This window comes from Magallana gigas, chromosome 6 (genome assembly GCF_963853765.1).
Source record: "Magallana gigas chromosome 6, xbMagGiga1.1, whole genome shotgun sequence".
NCBI classification, from domain to species: domain Eukaryota; kingdom Metazoa; phylum Mollusca; class Bivalvia; order Ostreida; family Ostreidae; genus Magallana; species Magallana gigas.
Window position 1 is genome coordinate 14,948,698 of NC_088858.1, and position 26,294 is coordinate 14,974,991.

Below are 26,294 nucleotides of genomic sequence, written 5' to 3' on the forward strand. Positions count from 1 at the left end.
AACATATGTTTTGGACTACATAATTACTTAAAGTGATATATTGATTATTCTATTGAACACATCACACAAGTCAAATACTTCAACCAATATAATACCAAGTAAGCCTGCTTTTTAATAAACATTATACATGTATTATACGGATAATACATTTAAGATTCCAATGTGTATTTGACACTAAATAATACTCTTTGTGCTGGTGTTACAGGAAATCATATACATTTCACCATATTTTGGTTTCCGTTAAATGTTTTATCTATCTGATTAATTTAATTAACTTTGATATTATGTGTTTTTGTCCGGTAAATTGTTAAAGGAAAAGGAAGATTATACAAGAGTTTTATCCTTTGTGTGAAACAAGAATTTATCAAATCTTAAATATTTTTAAATAAAAATTATTACAATCGCTAGTTCCTCTAAAAATTGATCATATTTTAACATGCTGCATACACCTACACGTATAGATAACATAGTAATAAAAACAATTTTATCTATGTGCAGTGCTGCGTTGTCAAGGACGTGTGCTAAAGCTATAGCCACAAGTTTAAGCCTCTAGTTAAGCCGCCTTATAAATGCAATATACGCCTGACTAAGTTTCGGTGTATGTCCTCGGACTAGACTAAAGTTAGGCCCAAATTTTAGGCCTCTCTATGAAACGAGCCCCAGAAAGATAGCCATTCACGTGCACATGTCTACTAATGTCCATGTATGATTTATGATAACGTGTTTTTACTCCAGTTGTGTCTAGTATATGAATACATTTAAAATCAATATAATGATTTTTCCAGTCAGTTTTACATAAAAGATAGGAAAACCAATCAGCCCACAAGTAACAAGAATATTATGCTTAAAATAATGTGTAAAAAAAACCAACCATTCATTTCATTTATAAAATTGTAAGAGGTAACGGTAATGTCTACAACTGGCATTCAAACATTTGTTTAACAAAGAATTGTATGAAATGTATATACTTCATCGGATATGCATATTTTAATATCATCAATTTTTTCATGATAAACCTAGTTATTTTAATGCACAGAGAACAAGAGGACGATTGCCTTTTTATACACTATGAACATTATTATTTTTACTTTCAAAGTACAATGCTGCTGTCCTGAAAGTTGACAATGATAGGTGGGATAGGATACAGGATGCAGCATACATGTATATGATAGATATAATGAAGTGAAACTCTATTCTATCCTATCCTGCATCCTGTAGCAAATCAGATTCTAGTTTAAATTTCAGAGTGGTTTTGCGAAACGAAAATTAGTTTTAAATACGTTTCAACATCAATTCTGTTTGTAAAACAAAGTCAAACATTTAAAAATTGATAAATATGTTTTGTATTTACAAAGTGATAAAAAAATTGATGCGCGAAACATTTTTGTCTATTCGGAAATGGCGTACATATGTAAGTATGGAGTTTAGGTGACATTTTAGGCTGCAGAATGTAGCGTAAATTTTATATATTAAAAAGTTGTATTGCTTTATTCAAGACTTCAAAAGTATAAAAAGAGAATATTTTTTTCGATATCAAATGACAAGGACGTATGAGACCAAATAATAAACTGAACATATAGAATTAAGGAATGTAATTTAACTATAAATGCGTAAGAATTTATATATTATCAATACATTCAAATGATATAACAACAGATATAATATTTTGATTTATTCAATAACAATGCTTTCCCGAATGATGTTAGCATTCATTGGCCGAATCAGCCGATTGCCAGTAATCTCCGTGGAATTATGTTATATGGAAAGAGGTTTGATTTAAATGTTTGTTTAAGCAATAAATAAAAGTTCTCTATCTCCTTTTTATACATTACATAATATTTAGTAAAAACAAAACTTTAATTGCTTACCAGGTTTTTTTTTGGTAATCGAGTTTTCTCCGTCTACGATTTAATATCATCGATGCACAGGTAAATAATAACCTTTTCTAAAGATTTTTGGTTTCATGTCTTAATTAGACGTTTCGATTACTAAATTTGTCGAAAGATTGTTAATGAAATAATCATTTTCTTCAATTTCGTTTTATTCAACTCTTATTCTTAAAAATGAATGGTATGGGGTAGGATAGGATAGCATAGAATAGAGCTTTTTTGCAGGATAGGATGCAAGACACAGGATGTAGGATAGGATTGCTTTTCAACTCTCACGATAGCATCACTGTACTGATCCAGTAAATGAGTTAATTGTTGTTATAATAGTCCCCTACCGGTTTTACCAAAGGGGACTATAGCTTTCCCCTGCGTTCGTCAGTCCGTCCGTCTGTCTGTCCGTCCGTTTGTCTGTCCCACTTCAGTTTTCCACACTTTTTTTTAGCTCACCTGAGCTAAAAGCTCAAGTGAGCTTTTCTTATCAAAATTTGTCCGTTGTCTGTCGTCGGCGTTGGCGGCGTTGTCGTTGTAAACTTTTCACATTTTCTTCTTCTCCAGAACCACTGGGCAGATTTCAACCAAATTTGGCACAAAGCATCACTTGGTGAAGGGGATTCAAGTTTGTTCAAATGAAGGGTCACGCCCTCTTTAAAAGGGAGATAATTGAGAATTATTGAAAATTGTTGGTATTTTTCAAAAATCTTCTTCTCAAAACCTATTTGGCCAGAAAAGCTTAAACTTGTGTGGAGGCATCCTCAGGTAGTGTAGATTCAAGTTTGTTCAAATCATGATCCCTGTGGGTAGTGTGGGGCCACAATAGGGGGTTCAAGTTTTACATAGGAATATATTATAAAATCTTTCAAAAATCTTCTTCTCAAAAACTATTTGGCAAGAAAAGCTCAAATTAAAATGGAAGCATCCTCAGGTTGTGTAGATTCATGTTTGTTCAAATCATGGTCCCCGGGGATAGGGTGGGGCCACAACAGGAAGATCAAGCTTTACCTAGGAATATATAGAGAAAATCTTTAAAATTCTTCTTCTCAAAAACTATAAGGCCAGATAAGCTCAAATTAAAATGAAAGCATCCTCAGGTAGTGTAGATTCAAGTTTGCTCAAATTATAGTCCCTGGGGGTAGGGCGGGGCCACAATAGGGGGATTAGGTTTTACATAGGAATATATAGAGGAAACCTTAAAAAATCTTCTTCTCAAAAACTATTTGGCCAGAAAAGCTCAAATCAAAATGAAAGCATCCTGAGGTAGTGTAGATTCAAGTTTGTTCAAATCATAGTCCCTGGGGGTATGGCGGGGCCAAAATGGGGGAATGGATTTTTACATAGAAATATAAAGAGAATATCTTTAAAAATCTTCTCAAAAACTAATAGGCCAGAAAAGCTCAAATTTGACTGGAAGCATCCTCAGATAGTGTAGATTCAAGTTTGTTCAAATCATGGTCCCTGGGGGTAGGGTGGGGCCACAATTGGGGTATGAATTTTTATACAGGAATATATAGAGAAAATCTTAAAAAACATTTTTTAAACTATTAGGCCAGGAAAGCTCAAATTGGCGTGTAAGCATCCTTAGATAGTGTGAATGTACATGTAGATTCAAGTTTGTTCAAATCATGGTCCCTGAGGGTAGGGCGGGGACACAATGGGGGATAAATTTTTATTTATTGAGAAAATCTTTTAAAATCTTCTTCTGAGAACTATTAGGCCAAGAAAGCCCAAATTTGAGTGGAAACATCCCCAGATCGTATAGATTCAAGTTTGTATAAATCATAGTCCCGGGGTACAGTGAGGCCACAATTGGGGATAAGTTTTTACATAGGAATATGTAGAGAAAATCTTTAAAAATCTTCTTTTTAAAATTTATTTTGCCAGAAAAGCTTGGCGTGTAAGCATCCGTAGATAGTGCATATTCAAATTTGTTCAAATCATGGTCTCTGGGGGCAGGGCGGGGCCACAATGGGGAATAAATTTTTATATATAGAGAAAATCTTTAAAAATCTTCTTCTGAGAACTATTAGGTCAGGAGAGCCCAAATCTGAGTGGAAGCATCCCCAGATCGTATTGATTCAAGTTTCTTTAAATCATAGTCCCAGGGTATGGTGAGGCCAATGGGGGATGAAATTTTACATAGGTATATATAGGGAAAATCTTTAAAAATCTTCTTTTTAAAAACTATTTGGTCAGAAAAGCTTATACTTGTGTAGAGGCATCCTCGGGTAGTGTAAATTCAAGTTTGCAAAATCATAGTCCCTGGGGGTAGGGCGGGGCGGCAATGGCGGGTTTAATTTTCACATAGGAATATATAGAGAAAATCTTTAAAAATATTCTTGGAAAGTTTTCAGTCCAAAACTCAGTACTTTGTGTGAAAGCTCAGGTTATGCTGATTTAAATTTGATGAAACCATGATTCCCTAGAGAAAAGTGGGGCCACAAAATGGGGGGGGGGGTATATAGGATTAGAGAAAAATGTTCTTAGAGGTACAACAACAAAAGGGGCTTGGTATTTACCAAAAAAAAGATGTGGATAAAAATCTCTGATTAAAGCATAACAACTCGTTTAAAATAATTTTAAAATAGATGTATGCTTCGAAGCTGTCATAGAATAATACAAACCGGTAGGGGACGTGTATTGCTTATGTAATGCTCTCAGAATGCTTGTTAGATTTGTCTTTTCATTGCTGAACTCTGTATCAAAAATCAGTAAAATTCTTGCTTTATTACAAAGTGCAATCGCTGATTTAGATTAAAATAGATAAAACTATTTGTTTTTTAGAAATGTTTTGAATCCGCACTAAAAGAGAAAGGTTATTTCAAGTTATTTAAGAATTGGCATTGTCAAAAATAAAGTTTGTCATCACTTTGACTTCATTGTCCTCCATAGATGTATTTGACATTGATGTAAAAACAACAAATTTTAATTGCATTAGATCAATTTATCTAAGCATATGAGGGAACAATGCAAGTTTGAAATTGATCAGTACATGTATAAAGCAAACGAATGTAGTATGTGAAGACCATTTAATGTATAATCCATTCAACTAAAATCTCGAAAGTTTTGGCAAGTCCAATGTTAAACTTAATGTAGACTCTTTAACTGGATATCTTTCGGTCTTGAATATTAGCTAAACAAGACATTCTGCCGAATTACATGTTTATCTGAATTCAATAATAGTAAAAAAAGTGGCTTGCTAATTTTTTGGAAGTTTTGGGTTTAAAGGTTAACTTCTATCAAATGTCTTCACATAAAAAATAATCCATGTATAGAACACATTTGACACAGGGTTTTTTTCTGAGACATTAAAAAATAATCTAGACAAGTCAAAATTTGTTCTAATTCCAGGTTTTTTTAAAACAAGGTATAATTGATTTTGATCGCAGATATTTGTAAATTTAATACAGATATGAGTGGCGTTCAACAAATAATGCCATCGTTGTTACAAAAATAACACTTAGATATTTTTGCTATATTTTAAATGGCTACCTGCAAAATACTCTCCTTTAACAGACACACATAGTTTTGACCGCTTTATCTAAGCTTTAAATGCATTCATATAATGTTATACATCGAATGGTATTACTGGTGCACTTAAACCATTCTTTGAAGCATATCTTGTTCCTGACAAATGCTTTTGTATATCTTGTTCCTGACAAATGCTTTTGTAATTTAGAGGGAAAAGTCACATGGATACAAGTCAGGTGAATAATAAGAATGGGGCAAAACATGAACCTTTTTTTCAAAAAATGATCTCACAATCTTGGATTTTTTCTGCTGGTGCATTGTCATGTAGAAGTCAAATGTTGCGAATTCCAGACTTAGGCCTCTTCCTTTCGTTGTAATAATAATAAAGTCTTTTAATTAGACAGGATAGCACAATTCGTGACGAAGTACTAGTTTACATTGTGGTCCTGTTTAAAACATATGTACAACAATAAGTATAAGACACATAAATAAATAATGCAGATAAAATACACATACTCATCAATAAATATATATGCACTGATTTGATATCATAATCAATAAAATTTTCTTCGCTAAATAATATTGCTGTAAATATTTGCTTAAAAAGAAGACATTATATTACATTTTTCAAAACATTCTGGCAGTTGATTCCATAATATGGCTGTTGATATTCTAAAAGAGAGCATATAATATTCAGTCGTTGATTTCAGTACATATCACAATCCACTAACACTACTTCTTGTTTCTCTAGAACTTACTTGGTTTGCATATCTAAAACATTTATGTATTCAAAAATATCTGTCTGTCCATATGATACTTTCTTTGTACTTTTGCATCGTTTTGCTATAACAGGGCATTTTGCCCTTTTAGACGTCCACATCTTGTAATCAATTTTCCTTTGAAGTTCAAAAAATGTTTCCATGTTTCATCAAAATAACATGCTACTCTAACCTTTTCGTTTCCGTGCTATCTGTCCATGGTAAATAGTCATCGAAACTATTCACAGGTTATTTGATTTCCCTCGTTTTGAACTCGGAACACCTTTTGTGTAATCTGAGTCCCTAAGTTAAATTCCGATAACTCTAATTAATTTTTCATTAATAAAATCAGCATCATATGGATGGCATTTGGTTGAAATAATGCAATTTTCAATAAAAGTCATTAAATGTTTATTTATATTAATCTTAAAATAAATAAAATTAAATAAATTCAAATAAGTATTGAATTACAGTTAACTGTTTCTGAGAGGTAGTCATTGTCTCTAAAATGCGATTTGCACACTACAGCATGTTCCCAACACTGAAAACAAATTTCCTCAAGTCTACATGTACATGTATTCAGGCACGTAGCATCGGGGGGGGGGGGGGGGGGCTGGCCCCTCCACTTTTTCTCACAGCAACTAATTTTTTAAAATTTACATATAAAAAATGGAATTATCATGGAGTTGGTCCCCCACTTTTTTTGAGGATGTAAGAAATTGATATGAAATGAAGGAAATTAGGATTGAAATTGAAGTTATATACTATACCAGCCCCCCCCCTCCCCCCCCCCCCCACTAGGATTTTGAAGATTTTGGGAAAGTCTTATTTCCCTTTTTTTTTTTGCTTGTCAAGATTTTTTGGATGAGTCTGCCCCCCTACTTTCAAAAACGATGCTACGTGCCTGGTATTTGCACGAATCTACGTTTTTCCTTAGTTTATCAGAAAAAATGAGGTTATCCATATAACTACAATCATGTACGCAGCAACAAGCTCCCTGCATGTTTCAAACGTGTACCGACGATAATTGGTTTACGTGCGCTACGATAAAATCGATACGATTATGCGCGAATTATAGTTTCGAATTAAGGTTCCGTTTTTCTGTGTAGCGCCTTTTAAATTAAAGAACGATGACAGGAGACTGTATCTAATAAGATAATAAAGCGTCGACTAGTATAACAAAATACATTTTAAATAACCGATTCGTAGGTGGGAAAAATCATTTTCATAGAAATTAATACGAAATACATGTACTTACAACATTTTACACATGTTCTTATTCAGGAGTAATGAGTTTGGATTGCGATTTTCAAAAGGATATGTGTAACTGGAAAATTCTACAGCAGGAGATAAATTGGATTCGGCAGAAAGTGGACAATAAAGGTACGTGATATGTATATATATATATATATATATATATATATATATATATATATATATATATATATATATATATATATATATATATATATATATATATATATATATATATATATATATATGTGGAGAGAGAGAGAGAGGTGTAATGTGTATTACTGATGTGAAAAAAAACTAAAACCACTTGGCCAATTTCAACCAAATTTGGCAAAAAGCATCCCTATAGAAAGGTGATTATAAATTTCAGAAATGAAAGATCGATCTTTATTTAAAACAGAGAAAACCTCGAAACAGTAGAGAAAGGGGGATGCATTTTTATAAATCTTCTTCTCAAGAACTACTGAGTCAAGTTCAACGTAATTTTGTCGAAATAATCCTTATGGAAAAGAAAATATAAATTGCAAAAATTATCGGTGAATTATGTTTCAAATTTGAGTAATTTACGTAAATAAAAAAGAAGAAATAATCGCGGTCAATCAGTTTATAACTTCGAGTTTTTAGCTCACCTTAGCTGAAAGCTCAAGTGAGCTTTTCTGATCACCTTTTGTCCGTCGTCCGTCTGTCCTTCTGTCTGTCAGTCATTCCGTCTGTAAACTTTCACATTTAAACTTCTTCTCTAAAACCACTTGGCCAATTTCTACCAAATTTGGCACAAAGCATCCCTATAGAAAGGTGATTATAAATTGCAGAAATGAAAGATCGATCTTTATTTAAAACAGAGAAAACCTCGAAACAGTAGAGAAAGGGGGATGCATTTTTATAAATCTTCTTCTCAAGAACTACTGAGTCAAGTTCAACGTAATTTTGTCGAAATAATCCTTATGGAAAAGAAAATTTAAATTGCAAAAATTATCGGTGAATTCTGTTTCAAATTTGAGTAATTTACGTAAATAAAAAAGAAGAAATAATCGCGGTCAATCAGTTTATAACTTCGAGTTTTTAGCTCACCTTAGCTGAAAGCTCAAGTGAGCTTTTCTGATCACCTTTTGTCCGTCGTCCGTCTGTCCTTCTGTCTGTCAGTCATTCCGTCTGTAAACTTTCACATTTAAACTTCTTCTCTAAAACCACTTGGCCAATTTCTACCAAATTTGGCACAAAGCATCCCTATAGAAAGGTGATTATAAATTTCAGAAATGAAAGCCCATTCTTTACTTAAAACAGAGAAAACCTCGAAACTGTAGAGAAAGGGGGGGTGCATTTTTATAAATCTTCTTCTCAAGAACTACTGAGTCAAGTTCAACGTAATTTTGTCGAAATAATCCTTATGGAAAGGAAAATATAAATTGCAAAAATTATCGGTGAATTCTGTTTCAAATTTGAGTAATTTACGTAAACAAAAATGAAGAAATAATCGCGGTCAATCAGTTTATAACTTCGAGTTCGGTATTCCATATCGAAAACGAAAGTTCTTTGTATAAACTTAAGCAGCCATATTTGAATGTTGACGCATGACAAATAGGTCAAACCGACAAAGATGAATTTGCTTGTTGTGCAACAGTTTACGTGCAAAGTGATACTTGAAACATGCTAAATTTATATGTGCCGATTTCGTGAAATGAATTGAGGTTCAATCTTTCAATGTGTTGACATTTTCACTCGTGACCGTGGTTTTACGTTGTTATGAATTTCGTTTATGCATTTTAACTTTAAGGGAAATATCGCTTGTATTTTGGAATTTTTACGATCGAATCAAATATAGACTTCGGTAAATCAGACATTTAATCGTTTACCTGCGCAAAATGAGCAAAATCTGATGCACCAACAACATATTTTATCATAAATACTAGACATTCAATTGGGAATTCGGTACGATCTCTATGTTATGGTCGATTATAATGCAATGTTTTTGTTAAGATGTTCTGCATTTTCAGTCTAAACGGCGATTGTTTTTGCTGCTAGAAATATATAGGTATATGTATATTATGAAAAAAAATTGTGCTCTTTCTTTGTTTTAGTGCATATTTATTCTGACTTAATTGTTTACAATTTTCTCTTTACTAACCATATTAAGCTGTGTCAAGTTTCGAATTATAAGCAAGATACAGAGCTTTGCTCACACAACTGAGGCAATGCTTTTGTTCATTCCGAATAGGAAATACCAAGTTTTAAAATATTAAGTTGAATGTAATTAACTGTTGTGAACAAAAAATTGCATCAAACCAAGCAGAATTGTGAGTTCAGTTTCTTGCTAAAATTCTACGATTGACGCTGAAATTTTGATTTATCACTAGAAATGTCTCACTAAACGTTAAATACTTGTACAGAACAATTAAAAGGATGATATGCTGTAACAACCTTTTGGGGCCCCCTCCTTATACGATGAATCTACACCACTTTGTTGGTTTTTCAGAAACAATTATATAAAAACAACCTCTTTACATTTAAACATTACTGTTACGCAGATGAAACTAATTTTATTGTAATTAAAATCATTTTGGCTACAACGTTTGTAACAATATACTTGTATGTGTTTTATTAATATCTCTTTGTAATTCAAGCTTGTAAAATAATGTTTGTGTGTTTGTGTGCATGTAAGGGGGATGCTCATTAACAACCATGGTCAAAATACTTTGTCATGTTACAGATGGTAATTTGCATCTGAGCACAGCAGGGTCACTTGGGGGGGGGGGGGGGGTAGGTTTCAAGATTGTTAAACATAATAGATCAATTAAGATGTCCAGCATTCAATCATCTTTTGTACTAAATTATTGTCTTTTCAGAACCTGGCACATGTAAATTCTCTCATTCTTATTTTCTTTGATTTTGCTGCTGGATGTAAATTTTTCCATGAACTTTGTTTTACCCACCTACATCCTTTACATATGCACGCACATTATATCATACTCAAATGTTGTTCTAACTTTCATTGAGTATTTGAATTATTATGAGTAGGCGGTTTTTAACCCGACCTTTGAAAAGTGATTTGTCATTTATTCTGGCTTTCATGGAGTATTTGAATTATTGTGAGTTGGGGTTTTTTAATCCCACCTTTGCAAATTAATTTGTCATTTATTCAATGATTTTTTTTCTTCTTTAATTTATTGTTTTCAATTTAAACAATACAAATTAGGTTCATTGAATAAATATCCTGTAACGCAAACTGTTGGTCTATTTTATTGCAAATAAATTTAGACTCATTGGAAATTTTTTGATTTAGTTACTTGTATTGGGTAAATTACTTGTAGCAACAAAGCTCAAAATTGGGCAAAATTAATAAAGTGCTTCTCTTGGAAATGCTTATGTATTATATTTATGGAAAAATTTGGTTAACAAAAATGTATTATCGCTATTCTTAAGAAAAAATTACAGCGGAAAATCATCTTGATATGTAGCCATTTGTTTACGTTGATTTTGAATTAAGATAAATATAAAGGGTGGGCCTTAGTAAAATAAAGCGATATGCCTGTCAATACATTGCAGTCTCAGGCTTATTCACGATTGAGAGGGGTGGGGGGCCTAGACCTTATCAGAAATCTTGACAAGCAAAAAAAAAGGAGATTTTGAGTACGGCTATTTCTAACTTTGCAAAACAAAAAGTGGGAGGGGGCCCTCCAATCAGTTCGAACGCCTATGCATTGATTATACATGTAATAGCTCTTTAACATATCACATGACAACATTTTTCATTTGACTGACTCATCGATCAAGTGAGTAAGGTTATAAAACGTCGAACGAGTTCATGCCTGGTAAACAACAATCGTTTATAATGCGGAAGACCAATCAAATTTTTGAATGTTCTTAATTTAAGCGCCTTGAGGTACAATTTTCTTCTTTCACATGTAAAGGAATCTTTTAATAAAATACAATAACTAGCTAGTACAATGTAGTTGAAGATGAATATGTACCTATATGCATATTCTCATGTATAATTTGATCGTTTTTTAAAGTGAGAAGGCAAAACTTAAATAAAGGAAATTGGAAGTTAACAGTGTTCCCCTATTAAAAATTTAGTTTTATATCTTACATAGGATCTTATTATTGGTAAAAATGGTATTTCATACGGGTATAATGTCAAAGATTAAGTGTAGGAAAATAAGTGTACTACAGTTTATTTTATGGTATTCTTTTTTGTTTTTCTACCGAGGGGCCATATGGCACAATATCCTTTGAACACCAATATAAAGCCATTGTTGCTCAGGTGAGCGATGTGGCCCCATGGGCGTCTTGTTTGTAGCATATGATGTGACATATTGAACATATCTCAGGGCTGTGTAATTGATTCTTAAATAAACATATCTCAGAACTGTAAAATTGATTCTTTAATAATCTAATTACAGTCCCTGACAATTAAACCCTGATAAGGATAACCATTCATTGACGACTATGTGCATTGTAACAAAATGAATGCCTCGGGCGCGCATAAAACACCCTCGTCAAACCGTTTAAAGTCAAGATCTAGTAAATGAAAGTTGCTACAGGTTTATAAAATTCAAGATATTAATTCTCTTAATGATGCTTTATTACAATATCTTTGTTTCATAGGGTGTACCGGGGCTTTAATTTTGGGTAAACACAATGAAAAATCAAATTTTAAACAATCATTGTCTATGAAATATGAAGGATAAAAGTAACAAATATTGCAGTTTTGTTCATTTTTGAATAATGAAATATATCTAGAATGCCTACAGTCTCTCCAAAAACGACATTGCACAAGCGCTTGATCTCCTCTTTAAAATGATGTCAAATTGAATAAAGGTATCGGGATTACTTTTTTCGTGATTGAATATAGAACGTCAAAATATTGTTTTATTTTCTACCTAATTCCTTTTAAGGCGTAAAATACGGGAAAAGGTTCATCAAATCAATTATGACGTCATAATAGTTAGAGCACCAGAAAGTCATGCTATAGAATCATTTACTAGATCTTGACCTTAAAAACCGTTTCTAATCTGTAATAAATAAAACTTTATTCATTATTGTTTCAAGGGAAGACGGTAAAAACGTATAGCAAACGCAAAATATGTTAATATATCGCACATAAACTCAAAGAGCAGCTCGTTTTTTTCAAACAATATTGAAATTGATAAAGTGATTATTGTAATTTGTATATGATTCTTGGGTAAAATTAAGTGACAAGATGTTTCATATTTAATCAAAACTAACTCTTTCTGAACACTTTAGTAATCCTAAACTCCTTTAATAATCTGCTTTGTCAAGAGTTCCCAAATGCTAATTTTTCAAAAAGCAGTTATACATACATAGCATACATACACTGATTAAACATTTTGTTGTAACGTCTTGATTATTTTTTTTTAGATGTATTTAAACAGATACTTATTTAAACAAAATCAATACTATATGCTTAAAACTATTTCTATATTTATTACAGAAAAAATAGTTCTTTCTGCCAGAGACACTGCCTCGCATAGCGGCTTCTTGTTTCTATACATTGAAAAAAGAGCTGTGTTGTATAGTACTCCGCAACCTCCTTCACCAGATTTCGGGTGTGTAACAATTTCTTACGCAGGAAAGGGTGTCCGTTTACAACTTTATGTAACCCGAGGAACATTATATACAAACAGTATAAACGTTTTCAGAAGCGAACTTGATAACACAATTTTTACCACCACAAGCGTTCAGACACCGATGGATATTCCATACATGGTAAAAATTTTAATTGTGTTAACTTTGATGTGGAAAAACAAAAATATTTTGTTTATCTTAAAGTAACTTTAATTTTTTTTTGTAAATCATTTTTTTAATTTTCATGCCATTGTGGTTGAAATTTTCAAAAATACCGAAAAACATTATTTTCAGGTCATTTTAGTTGGAGTTTTCAAAAGATCCCAATCTGGAGAAATACAAATCGGAAACATAAGTTATGAAAAAGGCATTTGTGCAGGTAGCTAACTAGATTTCGTTTTTGTGTTTTAAATATAAAAAATAATGTGTGAGAACGGAATTTTTCACGACCGATTAATCATTTTCATAAGAGAAGCTAGTATTCAGTCATGAAATGTTATATTTTGAATATGTATATATATTTTTTAAGATAAAGACGATGACCTGTGTAACATTTCACAGTTTAGATGTAATGATGGAAGATGTATTACAGTCGATCAATTATGTAATGGAATTACCAATTGTCCATTTAAAGAGGATGAGGATGAATCTACGTGTATGTTTATCAACAACACAGCGTGCTTAAAGGATACCGATGGCTGTCAATCACCTTGCCCTTCCCACTGCCGATGCGATGGCACCGCTTTCAAATGCAATTCACCGGAAGATCTCAGGAATGAAATCAAAGTTCTTGATTTAAGCTTAAATTCTTTTAACACGAGTAATTTGAGACAATTCAACTTCCTCGTACACTTAAACATATCAAGGTGTTCAATAATTCAATCATCACTTGCAGTTTTATCAAATAAGACCTTCCTTCAAAACTTGGACCTCTCATATAATAATATTATTGATCTAGATTCGGGAACATTTTCTGGGTTGTCAAGCTTGATGTACCTAAATATCTCAAATAATCAAATCAAAAGTCTTCGAATGAATTTTATTTCAAACACCCCAAAGTTAATACATTTGATTATAAATAATAATTGCATAGAGGATATAGTAGCAGATTTAGACCCATACAAACAACAATTGTCAAATCTAAAAGTTTTAGATTTACGAAATAACAATTTAAAAACTATTGATCCAACTTCACTTTATTCGATAATAGATGGGTTGGTAGAATTAGATGTAAGCTACAATGAAATCAAAATGATTCCTTATTATATGTTCCAGAGTTACGATAGATTAAAAATATTAAATTTACAATATAATTTGATATCAAATTTAAATAGATTCTCACTTTTAACATTAAATACACTGCTTGAATTAGATCTAAGTTACAATTCAATCAAGAATATCAGGGAATACATGTTTAAGGGATTGAAGAAATTGAAAGTATTAAATTTACGAAATAATTCAATTTCAATGCTAGATGGGTATACATTTTCAGATTTATTGATGCTGTATGTATTAGATATAAGTTATAATTCAATTTTTGAAATAACTCATAACATTTTCGAAGGTTTAGATGGATTAAGAATATTAAATTTACACAATAACATGCTCACAATATTAAATGAATCAACTTTTTCAAATTTGAAGTCGTTGCATTCACTTGATCTTGCCTGTAATCGGATACAATTAATCCATGAAAAGGCATTTGAAGGTCTCGTGTCACTTAAAAAGTTAAATCTCACAGGAAACAGAATCAAAGCTCTTGCTTCATCAAGATTTGTTGCTTTAGTCAAACTTGAGATTTTTGACTTATCAGAAAACAGTTTGCAAATTTTGGACCACTCAACATTTCAAGGACTTCATGCTGTAAAGTATTTATATGTTCATAACAACAAATTATCAGTTTTCAGAACAATGTTCCACGGTCTTTCGAATCTAGAATGGTTGCGGACAGATTCCTATATTATTTGTTGCGCAAAACCCTCTACTGTATCTTTAAATAACTGCATAGCGCCACGAGATAGTATATCCTCCTGTGAACAACTGATAAGTGTTGGTTTTCTTTCACAGATGATATGGTACATGGCACTGTTTTCCGTGATTGGAAATGCATTTGTTATATGCTATCGCAACTGTGGGGGAATCGAAGGAAGCAATTCGCATTGTGTGTTTGTCTTGCATTTGAGCATTTCTGATTTTCTTATGGGGCTATATTTGTTCATCATAGCAATTGCCAATCTAAAGTATCAAAACATCTATGGATTTAATGATAGTGAATGGCGATATAGCACGACTTGCACCATAGCAGGATTGTTAGCAACAACCTCTAGTGAGGCATCAGTGATGTTTATTTTTCTTATTACCATGGAAAGGTTTATCGTATTAAAATATCCATTTTCTGCGGGAGTTTTCAAAAACAGAATATCAGTCGTTTTAATTACAATAATAGCTTGGTTGATTGCCATCGCGTTTTCAGCTGTCCCTTTGTTAGTCTACCAAGACTTCTATAGCAGATCAACAGTGTGCATATCGCTACCTTTAACAACAGAGAGGGTGTCAGGTTGGGAATATTCAACCCTTTTGTTCATTGGATTCAATTTGCTAATATTTTTAGCTGTAGTGGTTGGACAACTCCTGATTTATATACATGTCAAACGGATGGGGGAAAAGATAAATAACGACAACACAAAGCGGGAGATGAAAGTCTTAAGATCACTGTCGTATGTTGTTGTGTCTGACACTTTCTGCTGGATTCCTATTATCCTCATTGGTAAACACGATTTTTAAACATTTATTAATCAAACACAATTGCTTATTTCGTACTTAAGTTTAAAGACCGAAAAGTAATTGTTACTTTATGTGAACAATAAAATCCATGATTTTTATAAAATAATATCATTTGTTCGCACCATCTTCTGCGCTGAGAAGCTAACATCCATTTTTTCGTTCCCATCCCAGCCTCTCGCCATCATGAATTCGGCGCATTTGTTGCCCTTTAATTATAACTAAAATGATAAAAACATCGAAAAGTGATTAGAAATCTGATTTTTTGTTTTAAATGTTATTTTAGGGCTTATGGCCTATGGAGGAGTTGGGGTTTCCCCGGACATCTACGCCTGGGTTATTGTGGTCGTCCTTCCAATAAACTCGGCACTTAATCCTTTTATATACACATTTAGCATGATATACAGACAGAAAACTAGAAGAAGAAAATCCAAGCTCTAGTTGCCATACAGAATGAGATGTAACTTTATTTATTGTTCCTAGTATAATGCTGATAAAACAATGTATGGAAAACAGCATATGCTTTTCCTAATTGATTAAGTAAACACTACCATCATTTTATACAGTTGGAAAGATCTTCTACTCGCCTTCATTTTGTCACATGTTCACGGCCGATTATGTTTTTTTATCTGCAACATTTTCAAACGATTACATGTATATTTATAAACAGTCTCAATTGCAGATGATTAGATAGCATATCAAATATTATGTTTCATAAGCATACATGTACATCAGAATTTGTCGACGAAAATGAGAGTTCAATTCACTTTTACCTAACATTATGGCACATAGTTATAAATGAACATGTATTGCATCATTAGTAGCAAGAAAATCGATGTTTTATTAATCAAATACACAGAAGTTTACTTCAGAATGGTGGAAGTTTGAAATCCCATCAAAGAAAAAAGGCGAGGGAAATAACCAGATTGCAATTTATTGCTGCAAAAGTAATTGCAGCTTCCAATGGAAGCTATGCTAAAATCTGGTCATCTGTAGTTGTCTTCAAAAAAGAATCTATCGACTATCTAAAGACCAGGTGATTATTGCGATTACAAAGATGGTGTTTCAACAGCCGCCCCAAGCTACACGTTTGAACTTTGGGGTCGTCTATAGACATCGGCTAATGACGTCGACCCATTTTTGATAAGAGAAAAAGACTGTACTTAGAAACAGGACGGCTGCAAAGAATAATTATTTGGAATAATGTTAGAGTTAGGATGAGGATCGTGAAATAACCAGTCTTTGTATTTGAATTTAACAAAATACTTTTCATTGTTGTTGTTGTTATCATTATCATAACGATAAGCTTACCTGAGCCGAAGGTTAATGTGAACTTTTCTGTTTCTTTGTCCTCTTTAAAGTTGTTTTGGTCGTTGTCGTTATAAACTTACAATATTTCCTTCTTCTCCTTCAGAACCACTAAGCCAATTTTAACCAAACGTGAAAAAGTAGCCTAACGAGAAGTCAGGTCCTTGAGAAATAATAATACAATAACATAATTGGGAAAGAGTGAAAATAAGTTGGAGCAGTTTAGAAATATTCTTTCAGAACAACAAAACCTGTCATATCCAAACTTTATTTTTAGCTTTCAGATATATGGTAGATTCACATCATGTCGCTTCTGCTCGTGCGCAAATTGTAAAAGGGTCTTTTTATAACTGTATGACGGTGACTTTATACTGTCGGTGTTCAGCTTTAAAGTGTTTGATGAGTCCAAAAGAATATTTTGTTTTAACAAGTTGGATTTAATGATGTTGTAATTAATTTTTTCTCAAATGAATACAATATAGATCGTTCATTACAAGTTTAGAGCGCAATTTGGATCTGTATAAAGTAAAGACTACATTCAATAAAGTCGAAAGATAGTACAGTTTGTTATTCAGAACTATCATTAAAACATGAAATCTTGTATACAAATAATTGTTTACATATCAAGTAACACGTATTTTCATTAGGAATACTGTCCAATAGTTTTAAGTGCTTATGTGATAAGCATATTTTTTGAAAGATGATCCATACTAGATGTGTTTGAAGGTGCTTTGATTTTAAATGCGAAATCCTTAAAATTAAGTAAATAAATTTCAGACACAACGAAGTGGTCTGTTTAAATAATATGTGTGACTTTGACCAAGAATTTAATACAAACTTGAATTATTTTTCCCAAACGTTCAAATGTTGAGATACAAAATGATAATTTTAATGTGTAGTGGGTCATCTCTCCACGGTTTTGTTTTTGTTTTTTGCTTTTTGTTTTGTTTTTATTATTTTTTTTGTGTTTTTTTTATTCCCATTAGACCTTTTTAATACTATGAGAAAAAATATGAAGCACAGACCCAATCTATAAAAAAGCCTTGGAGTTCTAAAAAATGACACTGCATGTATTTGGAAGTTTTGATACGTATACGTCTGTTTGACTCAACATATTCCAAGTATTGAACATATTTAAAGGTTAAAAAAATAGATGATATGTTCAATAATGTTGTTTTGAATATTTTTTTGTTAAGATTTCAGATTCATTGATATTAGCGTTTTTAGTATCTTATCCGTCCGTGTATATACATTTTACACGCCTTTTCCACCCATCTTACTTATTTTTTAATGTTCAGCGATTTTTAAAGTGATCTTGGCGGTTTTAACATTGTCTAAAATTTAAAAAAAAATTATAATATATTTCAATCTTATTTTTGTCCAAGTATATCTACTTTAGTGTAACTTCAATCCTGGTGTTTTATTATTACCTTTGATGTTGTCATTTTTTCTTAATAGTGTAAAATTCACAGGAGAAGGCTTTTTAATTTTACAAAACTTGTGCCCGATCCTATTGTTTATACAGTAATGATCTTAACAATAAAATGTGTTCCATCCAAACCATGATTCGATTTTTTTGTTAATAAGTGCGATTAATTGTGGTATAAAACAGACACGTAGCATCAGGGGGGGGGGGGATTTCTCTGGTAGCAACTAATTTTGTTAAATTTACATATAAAAATCATCATGGAGTTGCCCCCCTCCCACTTTTATGGGAGTATGTAAACAATTGGTATGAAAAGAAGGAAATTAGGTGATTGAAGTTATAGATATACTACGCAAGCCCTTACTTTGCATAAACCGCTTACTTTGCATAAACAAAAACAATTTAAAAAACATTAAATTCAGGTGTGTGGTAACTAAGCCCTGATTTATTTTAGTGAGGTCATTGTATACATACGTAATGCCATAATCACCCCCAAACTAAAAGGGGTTGGAATGCAGTAATTGTATCTACATTGCATTAGTTTTGTTTTAAAAAAACCTTCACAATTCTTGAAAGCTTATTACATTTCCGATATATTAACTTACAATTTGTTAATTTTCTATAATTATAAAAAAAAAACCTACAGCATAATTGAAGATGACTATTGATAAGTTTCATTTGGTGATGATTTGTACATTGCAAAGCGATATTTGAAATTTCCAAAAAACACAAAACGCAGGGTGATTCGCATTACCCCATATAACTGTATTCATTTGTCCTTGAGAAAAATTCACATTATTAAAATGCAAATATAAATACAAGATTAAAAATAGATAAAATAAATGTCATTGGTATGGGCTTTATTCATATCACCGGTGGACTTTCAAAAAATGTCCCTGCTATCTCACTGGTTCTAAGTTTGAAGGTTACATGCACATGTATATGTACTTTAAACAATGTCTATCAGATCACATTGTTTTATATTTATATATTTACATTTTCCAGTGTCTTTGCCTGTGATAACACTATGTATCGATTTTGTACTATATAACTCATAAAGCCAAATTGAGGCGCCAGCGGGGTTTGCTTATTTATATTTAAATATTTAAATGATGGTTTAAAATTATATAAATATAAGTAATAAGGAATCATTCTTTGAATATTATGAGGTGATAATTTCGGTCGGGGCGTGATCAAATATATCATAAAGCCCTTCTTTATTGGATTTGATCACGCCCCGACCGAAATTATCACCTCATAATACTCAAAGAATGATTCCTTATTCCTTATGTATTTACACCCATTAAGTTTTTCTTACAATAATTATACTACAATTGTAATAGAAACTGAAAAGACCGCAGTCTAACAAGATCCAATTCCAATCAGTTTATTGATCGGTCGAAACGTTCAGCAATTTACAAAATAATCATATTATCTCCAAAACGTTTGACAAAAGCATAGGTTTGATAAGATAATTTTTCGATAAATATTTGAATCGATATTGTGGGCACGGCTATTACTACCAATTACAGGTACAAATCAAATATCAAGTCAAATCAAATGTATCAACATGGGCAATGGGCCGAAAAAAAGAGCATGCCCAAAAATAGATGCATATACAATATTACAGCTACGCATACAAAAATGTAGCCCAAATTCAAAAGTAAAACTTAAAGCAACATACAAGTTCACAGTTCACGTTTTGCACTCAACAAAATGAAGTTCAACATCTAGAGAGCTTTGACCCTTGGAGATGCAGAAGTCAAAGCTTTTTATTACCTAATCAAAGGGATTTTGTTGTTTTATTACAAATTTTAAACCCCGAAAGCTAAAAAAGGAATTAAGTAATGAAACAATTGTTTAATGCTTGAACAGTCAATGGACCAGCATTTGTTCCCTTAGTGCAGGGAACAACTCAGTATGATCTATTGCCCTCGGCCGTTGGCCCCGGGCAATAGATCATACTGATCTGTTCCCTGCACCTCGGGAAAAATATTTTGGTCTATTGACTGCTGAAGCATTAAATAATTGTATAATAATATATACAAGCAGATTGCCGCTTTTATACCAGTATACTATATCCGAGAGAAGCATAACCATACCGTCTATGTTAAGCATTCAACGGATTCAAGCTCAGCCTGTAGAAAGCACTGACCCTGGAGGGTGCAAAGGTCAAAGCTTGGTAATTTGGTAATTGGCCGATTTTATGCCAGTATGCTACATCAGCGTGGAAAGCATCACAGCCTACCTTTTGAGAATGTTGGTACCTAGAACATCAGCTGAAATGGAGAAAAACACAAACAGCCCAAAAAATCCATTATTATCTTGTTAATAGTAAATAATTACGAATTCATTAAACATGCAAGAGGTACAAGTACATATATGCATTTATAATGTCTTTTCGACTTTCATGTTGCTTACAGTGTTGCTTCAGGTAACATTTAATTAAGCACCATCATCATATAATAAAGCACCATCTTCATATGATAAAGCACCATCTTCATATTATAAAGCACCATCATCATATAATAAAGCACCATCTTCATATAATAAATAACAATTTTCATATTATAAAGCACCATCATCATATAATAAAGCACCACCTTCATATAATAAAGCACCATCATCATATAATAGAGCACCATCATCATATAATAAAGCATCATCTTCATATAATAAAGCACCATCTTCATATAATAAAGCATCATCTTTATATCATAAAGCACCATCTTCATATAAAAGAACTAGAGCGTCATATATTTAAGCACCATCTTCTCATGAAATTACTACATAAGACAGCTATGGCGTTCCATATATACCGGTATCTCATAATATTGTGCTTCTACATGTTTTATCGTTACCTGTATTGGTCGACATCATAATGATAATCCAATTAGAGCACACTATGAATTCCTTTAGCTGATCACCACAAAAGAAAAACGTTTATGCATGTTAATTAATCCTATTCTGTATATCGAAAACACATTACACCATGTGAAACTTATTTATAGATATAGCCTAAGAGCTGGGTAAGTCTTATTCCCGATGATGTTGACGTGAAAAAGCAAATCTAGCACCGAGTAATAATTATATAGACCATACATTCTACGACATGAAGATTATTGAGACATTTAAAATTCACATGCAAATTGAATCTAAAAACTTCAATATCAGAGAAAGACAGACAGAGAGAGAGAGAGAGAGAGAGAGAGACAAAGAGAGAGAGAGACAGATAGAGGGAAAGAGGGAGAGATAGAGAGAGAGAGTCCCTGATTGTATATGTTATCCTATTTACTGTGGCAGTTTAGGACACTTAGGTAAAAGTACATAAATAACTTAGAAATAATTACGAAGACGTTTTATCTTAACCAAGGCGATATCAAATGTCTATCAAATATTAGTAAATAACCAATGCAATTGTATTGAGCGTCCCTCGTGAATTATGCACTCGTCCATAGTGTAGCTCAACATAACCAATGGTATTGGGTAACTACATGTACTACGTCGAAGAGACCTTTCTCAGCTTGCTACAAATATTCCTTGTGTGAAAGTATAACAATTATCAGAATCAACTAGTAATTGGCCTAGCATTGCCCTTCTCCAAGAAACAAACCTGCTTGAAGTTGATGCCGTAAAATATTTATTTCAAAGGGAACAAGTATTGTGTTGCAATATACCATAACTCAATTGTAATTGCGAAATATCTATTTGTTGCTGTTTAAAGTTACCTAAAACATTGATGAAATAAATGAACGATGACATATATAGTAATTATAAATTTTATAGATTGCAATTAAGAGTTATTTTGTAAATACATCATAATGTCATGCATGTAAGCATCCCTTTCCACAGACGATGTACATTTTTGTGTTACATGTACGTGTACGCCCAGTTTGCATCCGAGAGTATGAATAGCTAAAATGAACGCGACGTACACGAGATTTCTACATAAGTATTTTTAACTCAAATGAAATTTATACGTCGACTTTGTGAAAATTCACATTCACATATACATGTACATGTGATGTACACAGATCAGATGAATGTGCTATATTTTTATCATAATATACCAAGAAATCCATTTTTTGTTTCTTTTTCTAAGTCATTTACATTTGAAAAAATTCTAAAAGATGAAAATTGTTTGCCAGCTTATACAATGATTTACCAAAATTTAAACACATGAACGCATTGTTACAACGCACTTTGAAAAAATTACGCAGTTTGAAAAAAATTTCAAAGTGCGTAAATTTTGGCACCAAGTAAACGCACTTTGAAAAAAATATATTTTTTTCAAAGTGCGTTGATATCGTCGATATTAACGCACTTTAAAAAAAAAATTCATGGTTTAGTGAAAATTGTTCATAGTTTTATATACAATAAATGATTGTTTTAATCGTGTTTAGCTTAATGTGATATATTTAAAAAAGAACTAATTACATTCTCAGCTAACTTGATAAACAATTTCTAGATGATAATTTTTTCTTGACAATATCGACAATTTACACAGGAAAAAAATCGGGAGGTTTGAATTATCCAAATATGACATAAACTTCATCGCTTAGCAACTACATTTTCTTTTTTTCTCTTTTTTTTTAATATGCAGCAAATTTACCTCTTATCTGTACCTGGTATATCGGGCTATGCCCGAACGAATATGATTTATATATAAATGAATAATGGAGATCGTTGTATAATATATTTCAACTGGCTTATTGCAAATATGATGTGAAAAAGGATACCTTAGTTCTGTTTATCAAAAACAATATAATCTTTTTGAAGATCAGTGCGAGAAAATTAACCCACATCCTAATGCTTGTTTTTAAATTTATAATAATTTAATGTTCGTTAATGTTAATACATGTATTCTTTTATTGAAGTGATTTATTTGATTAGAATACGAAAAGAGGGTTACTATTGAAACACATAGAATCTTTAAAATACCAATGGAGAAATTATTGTTCGGCCAGCTTGTTTTTTCAATAACACTGCATATACTTTTACAGAACACATTTCTTTTTCCGATCTAAATGTATACCCAAAGTTTCTGAAGATCATATGTTTTGGAATCAGTTAAATGATGCATTGCGTCGCTTGAGAACCATAATGTTCTATGTGCCATTTTTGAAAAAAATGAGTTCTATACATCACTGATATCCTTACAATCAGCTCTTTCTTAACACAATACAAAGTTATGGAGAAAATGATCAAATACAAAGGTATAAACAATTCTTTTCTGTTCTATCTCCAAAACCCTTAAATTGATCAGAACCAAAATGTTCTATGTCCATTGACCAATGGCATTGTGTCTTGACCACATGTGGCTATGTGTTTTCAATGCAGATGGACGACAACAAGATTGGGTCAGTATAATTCTATTATTTTTAATGTTTTTTTCATTGTTTATCATAATTCTTATGATATTATGACACAGGAGGAGTATCAGCGTTAAATAATATTCACATAATGTTCAAAATATCAATAAAAAGCAGTTTTAACAGGCAACAAACTTCCAAATGGAGATAGAACATTCTGAATTTAAACATATTTATCTTTTGTTAGAAATTGGAACATTAAACCAATATTGTGATGCTTTTTCATTTTTATTGATTTGAAGCAAATGTGGGATTTTTAAACAATTTCTGATATAACTTAATAAATTTATGTATTTCTGTTATAGGTTAAAGTTGACGGAACTCCCAGACAACATATTAGTGTCTATTTTCAAATTATTTGATCTACAATTTTTACTCCAAGTAGTCAATAGAACATGTAAGCGGCTACATTCACTTATTGAAGAGAATTCAATACTGTGGCGTTTCTTTGAATTTGACATAGAACTTGCTGTAAAATCATCGGATCTTGAAAGAATTTTGCAACATTCGAGCTGCTTCAGAAGATTTTTATTACCACGCTCAAATTTTGAAATCCAGATTCCAAACACAATTATTGAGGGTTCCTTGGAGAGGTGTAGGTACTTATATTGGTTGGATCTATCTGACAGTACAATTACTTCGCTCTCATTCCTTCGGAAGACCCCAGAACTAGATGTGTTAGACTTAACAGGCTGCAAACTTCTGCATGACAGTGAATTTCTTGAAATTCATAACTGCACAAAATTGGACCACCTATTCTTATCATTTACAAATATAACGCCATATACATTTGTTGCAGTAGCATCAAAACAGAATCTTATTACTCTGGATGGGTGTGGAATAGAATTGAATGTGTCACAGTGTAAAAGGATTCTAAAAGAAAATTGCAGATATCTTCAGTACTTTTCTTTATCTCTAGCTGCTTCAGTTAACCATTATTTGTTTGAAAGCGAGATTACATCAGTTTTTTGTGACTGTCAATTTAACATTTACAAAATATGAATGTTGAAGAAGCTTTGATGTTGCTTGATCGCTTATGTGAAAATGACAACTCAAGCAATCAGACCTACGAAGTTGACCCTGTCATAGCGTTGTCTTCTGATGCCACATTATCTCTAAGCAACTTGAATTCAAATCCAGATAAGCAAACAACAGATTTTAATTCTGATAGTCACATAGAAAGTACTATTGATAGCAACAACAATTTGTTTAACATCGAGGAGCCTGAAAACTTATTTGAAAGTCTTGAAGAAGAAAGCTCTATTGAAGATCCCAACGATCCAGACTTTAACATAAATGAGGAGAATGGCGATTCATCAGATGGAGAGGCCAATAATTTGGATGCATTTGAGGCGTCAACAGCCACTGAGGAAGAATTTGAGGCGTCAACAGCCACTGAGGAAGAAAGCCTTTCAGAAAATGTTCAGTCAGAAGACACCACTAGGGATGATACTGAAGAAAATACTCTAATTGGTGATAGCAGTTCAGGAGAGGATATAGATGCAAGAAAAAGCAGAAAGCGGACACGAAATGAAGATCAATGGAAAAAGAATATAAGAAAGAGACAACGTCAATCAGGGAAAGAATACAAGGACTCAAAAGGAAATATCCAGCGAAAAAGAGAAATAAAGAACAGAAAAGATTGTAATGGAAAATGTAAATTTCGATGTACAAATGTAGCTTAAACATTACATCCGAGGAAAGGGATGTTATATTCACCAAGTTTTGGAATTTATCAGTTGATGGAAAGAATGCATTTTATGCCAAAACAACAGAGCGGACGGTGAAAGAACGTGTGAGAACTACAGCTGCTAAATCGAGACGCAAATACTCATATAGATACTTTTTTGTAAAGGGGGAGGAAAAGTTAGAGTTTGTAAGGAATTTTACTTAAGTTCCATTGACATAAGTCAAAGAAGAATTGAGTGGTTTCATGACAAGGCAGCTAGAAATGAGTTCACAGACAAAAGAGGTAAACTCACAAAATCACGAACTACAGATGATGCACGGACCTTTATAAGAGAGCATATTGAGTCCTTCCCTAGGATGCCATCTCATTACTGTAGAGCATCCTCTTCAAAGGAATACCTTGCTTCAGATCTTAATTTGTCTAAAATGTATAATCTCTACGTTGAGAAGTGTGCTGAGAATGATGTTGTACCTGTGAAGTCTCACATGTATCGCAATATCTTTAATACAGAATTTAACCTAGGCTTCCATGTACCAAAAAAAGATAGGTGTGATCAGTGTATGGAGTATCAGGCGGAAACAGATGCAAACAAGGTTACAAGAACATTGCAAGAAAAGTTCGATGCGCATCAAAAAGATAAATCTGAAACTCGTGAAGAACGAGAAAGTGACAGAAAATCAACTAACAAAACAGAGGCCATCCTTTGTTTTGATTTGCAGAATGTCCTGACTTGTCCGAGAGCAAATGTTTCTAATTTTTTCTACA

General features: G+C 32.4%; 2 protein-coding genes across 2 annotated transcripts in view; both read left to right on the forward strand.

Annotated features, from left to right (window-relative positions):
- The window catches only part of LOC105324304 (relaxin receptor 2), a 36,550-nt gene extending 17,982 nt beyond the window's left edge, over nt 1-18,568 (forward strand). Inside the window, exons 6-10 of the mRNA XM_020065530.3 lie at nt 7,397-7,495; nt 12,819-13,093; nt 13,247-13,331; nt 13,482-15,719; nt 16,020-18,568. Of these exons, the coding sequence (XP_019921089.3) occupies nt 7,397-7,495; nt 12,819-13,093; nt 13,247-13,331; nt 13,482-15,719; nt 16,020-16,174 (2,852 nt within the window). The 3' untranslated portion in view covers nt 16,175-18,568. The remainder of the gene's footprint in view (nt 1-7,396; nt 7,496-12,818; nt 13,094-13,246; nt 13,332-13,481; nt 15,720-16,019) is intronic.
- Nucleotides 18,569-24,837: 6,269 nt separating this feature from the next.
- Nucleotides 24,838-25,524, forward strand: LOC136276145 (uncharacterized protein DDB_G0280579-like). The gene has a single exon (XM_066087244.1). The coding sequence runs from the start codon at nt 24,838-24,840 to the stop codon at nt 25,522-25,524; it is 687 nt and encodes a 228-aa protein (XP_065943316.1).
- Nucleotides 25,525-26,294: the final 770 nt, after the last annotated feature.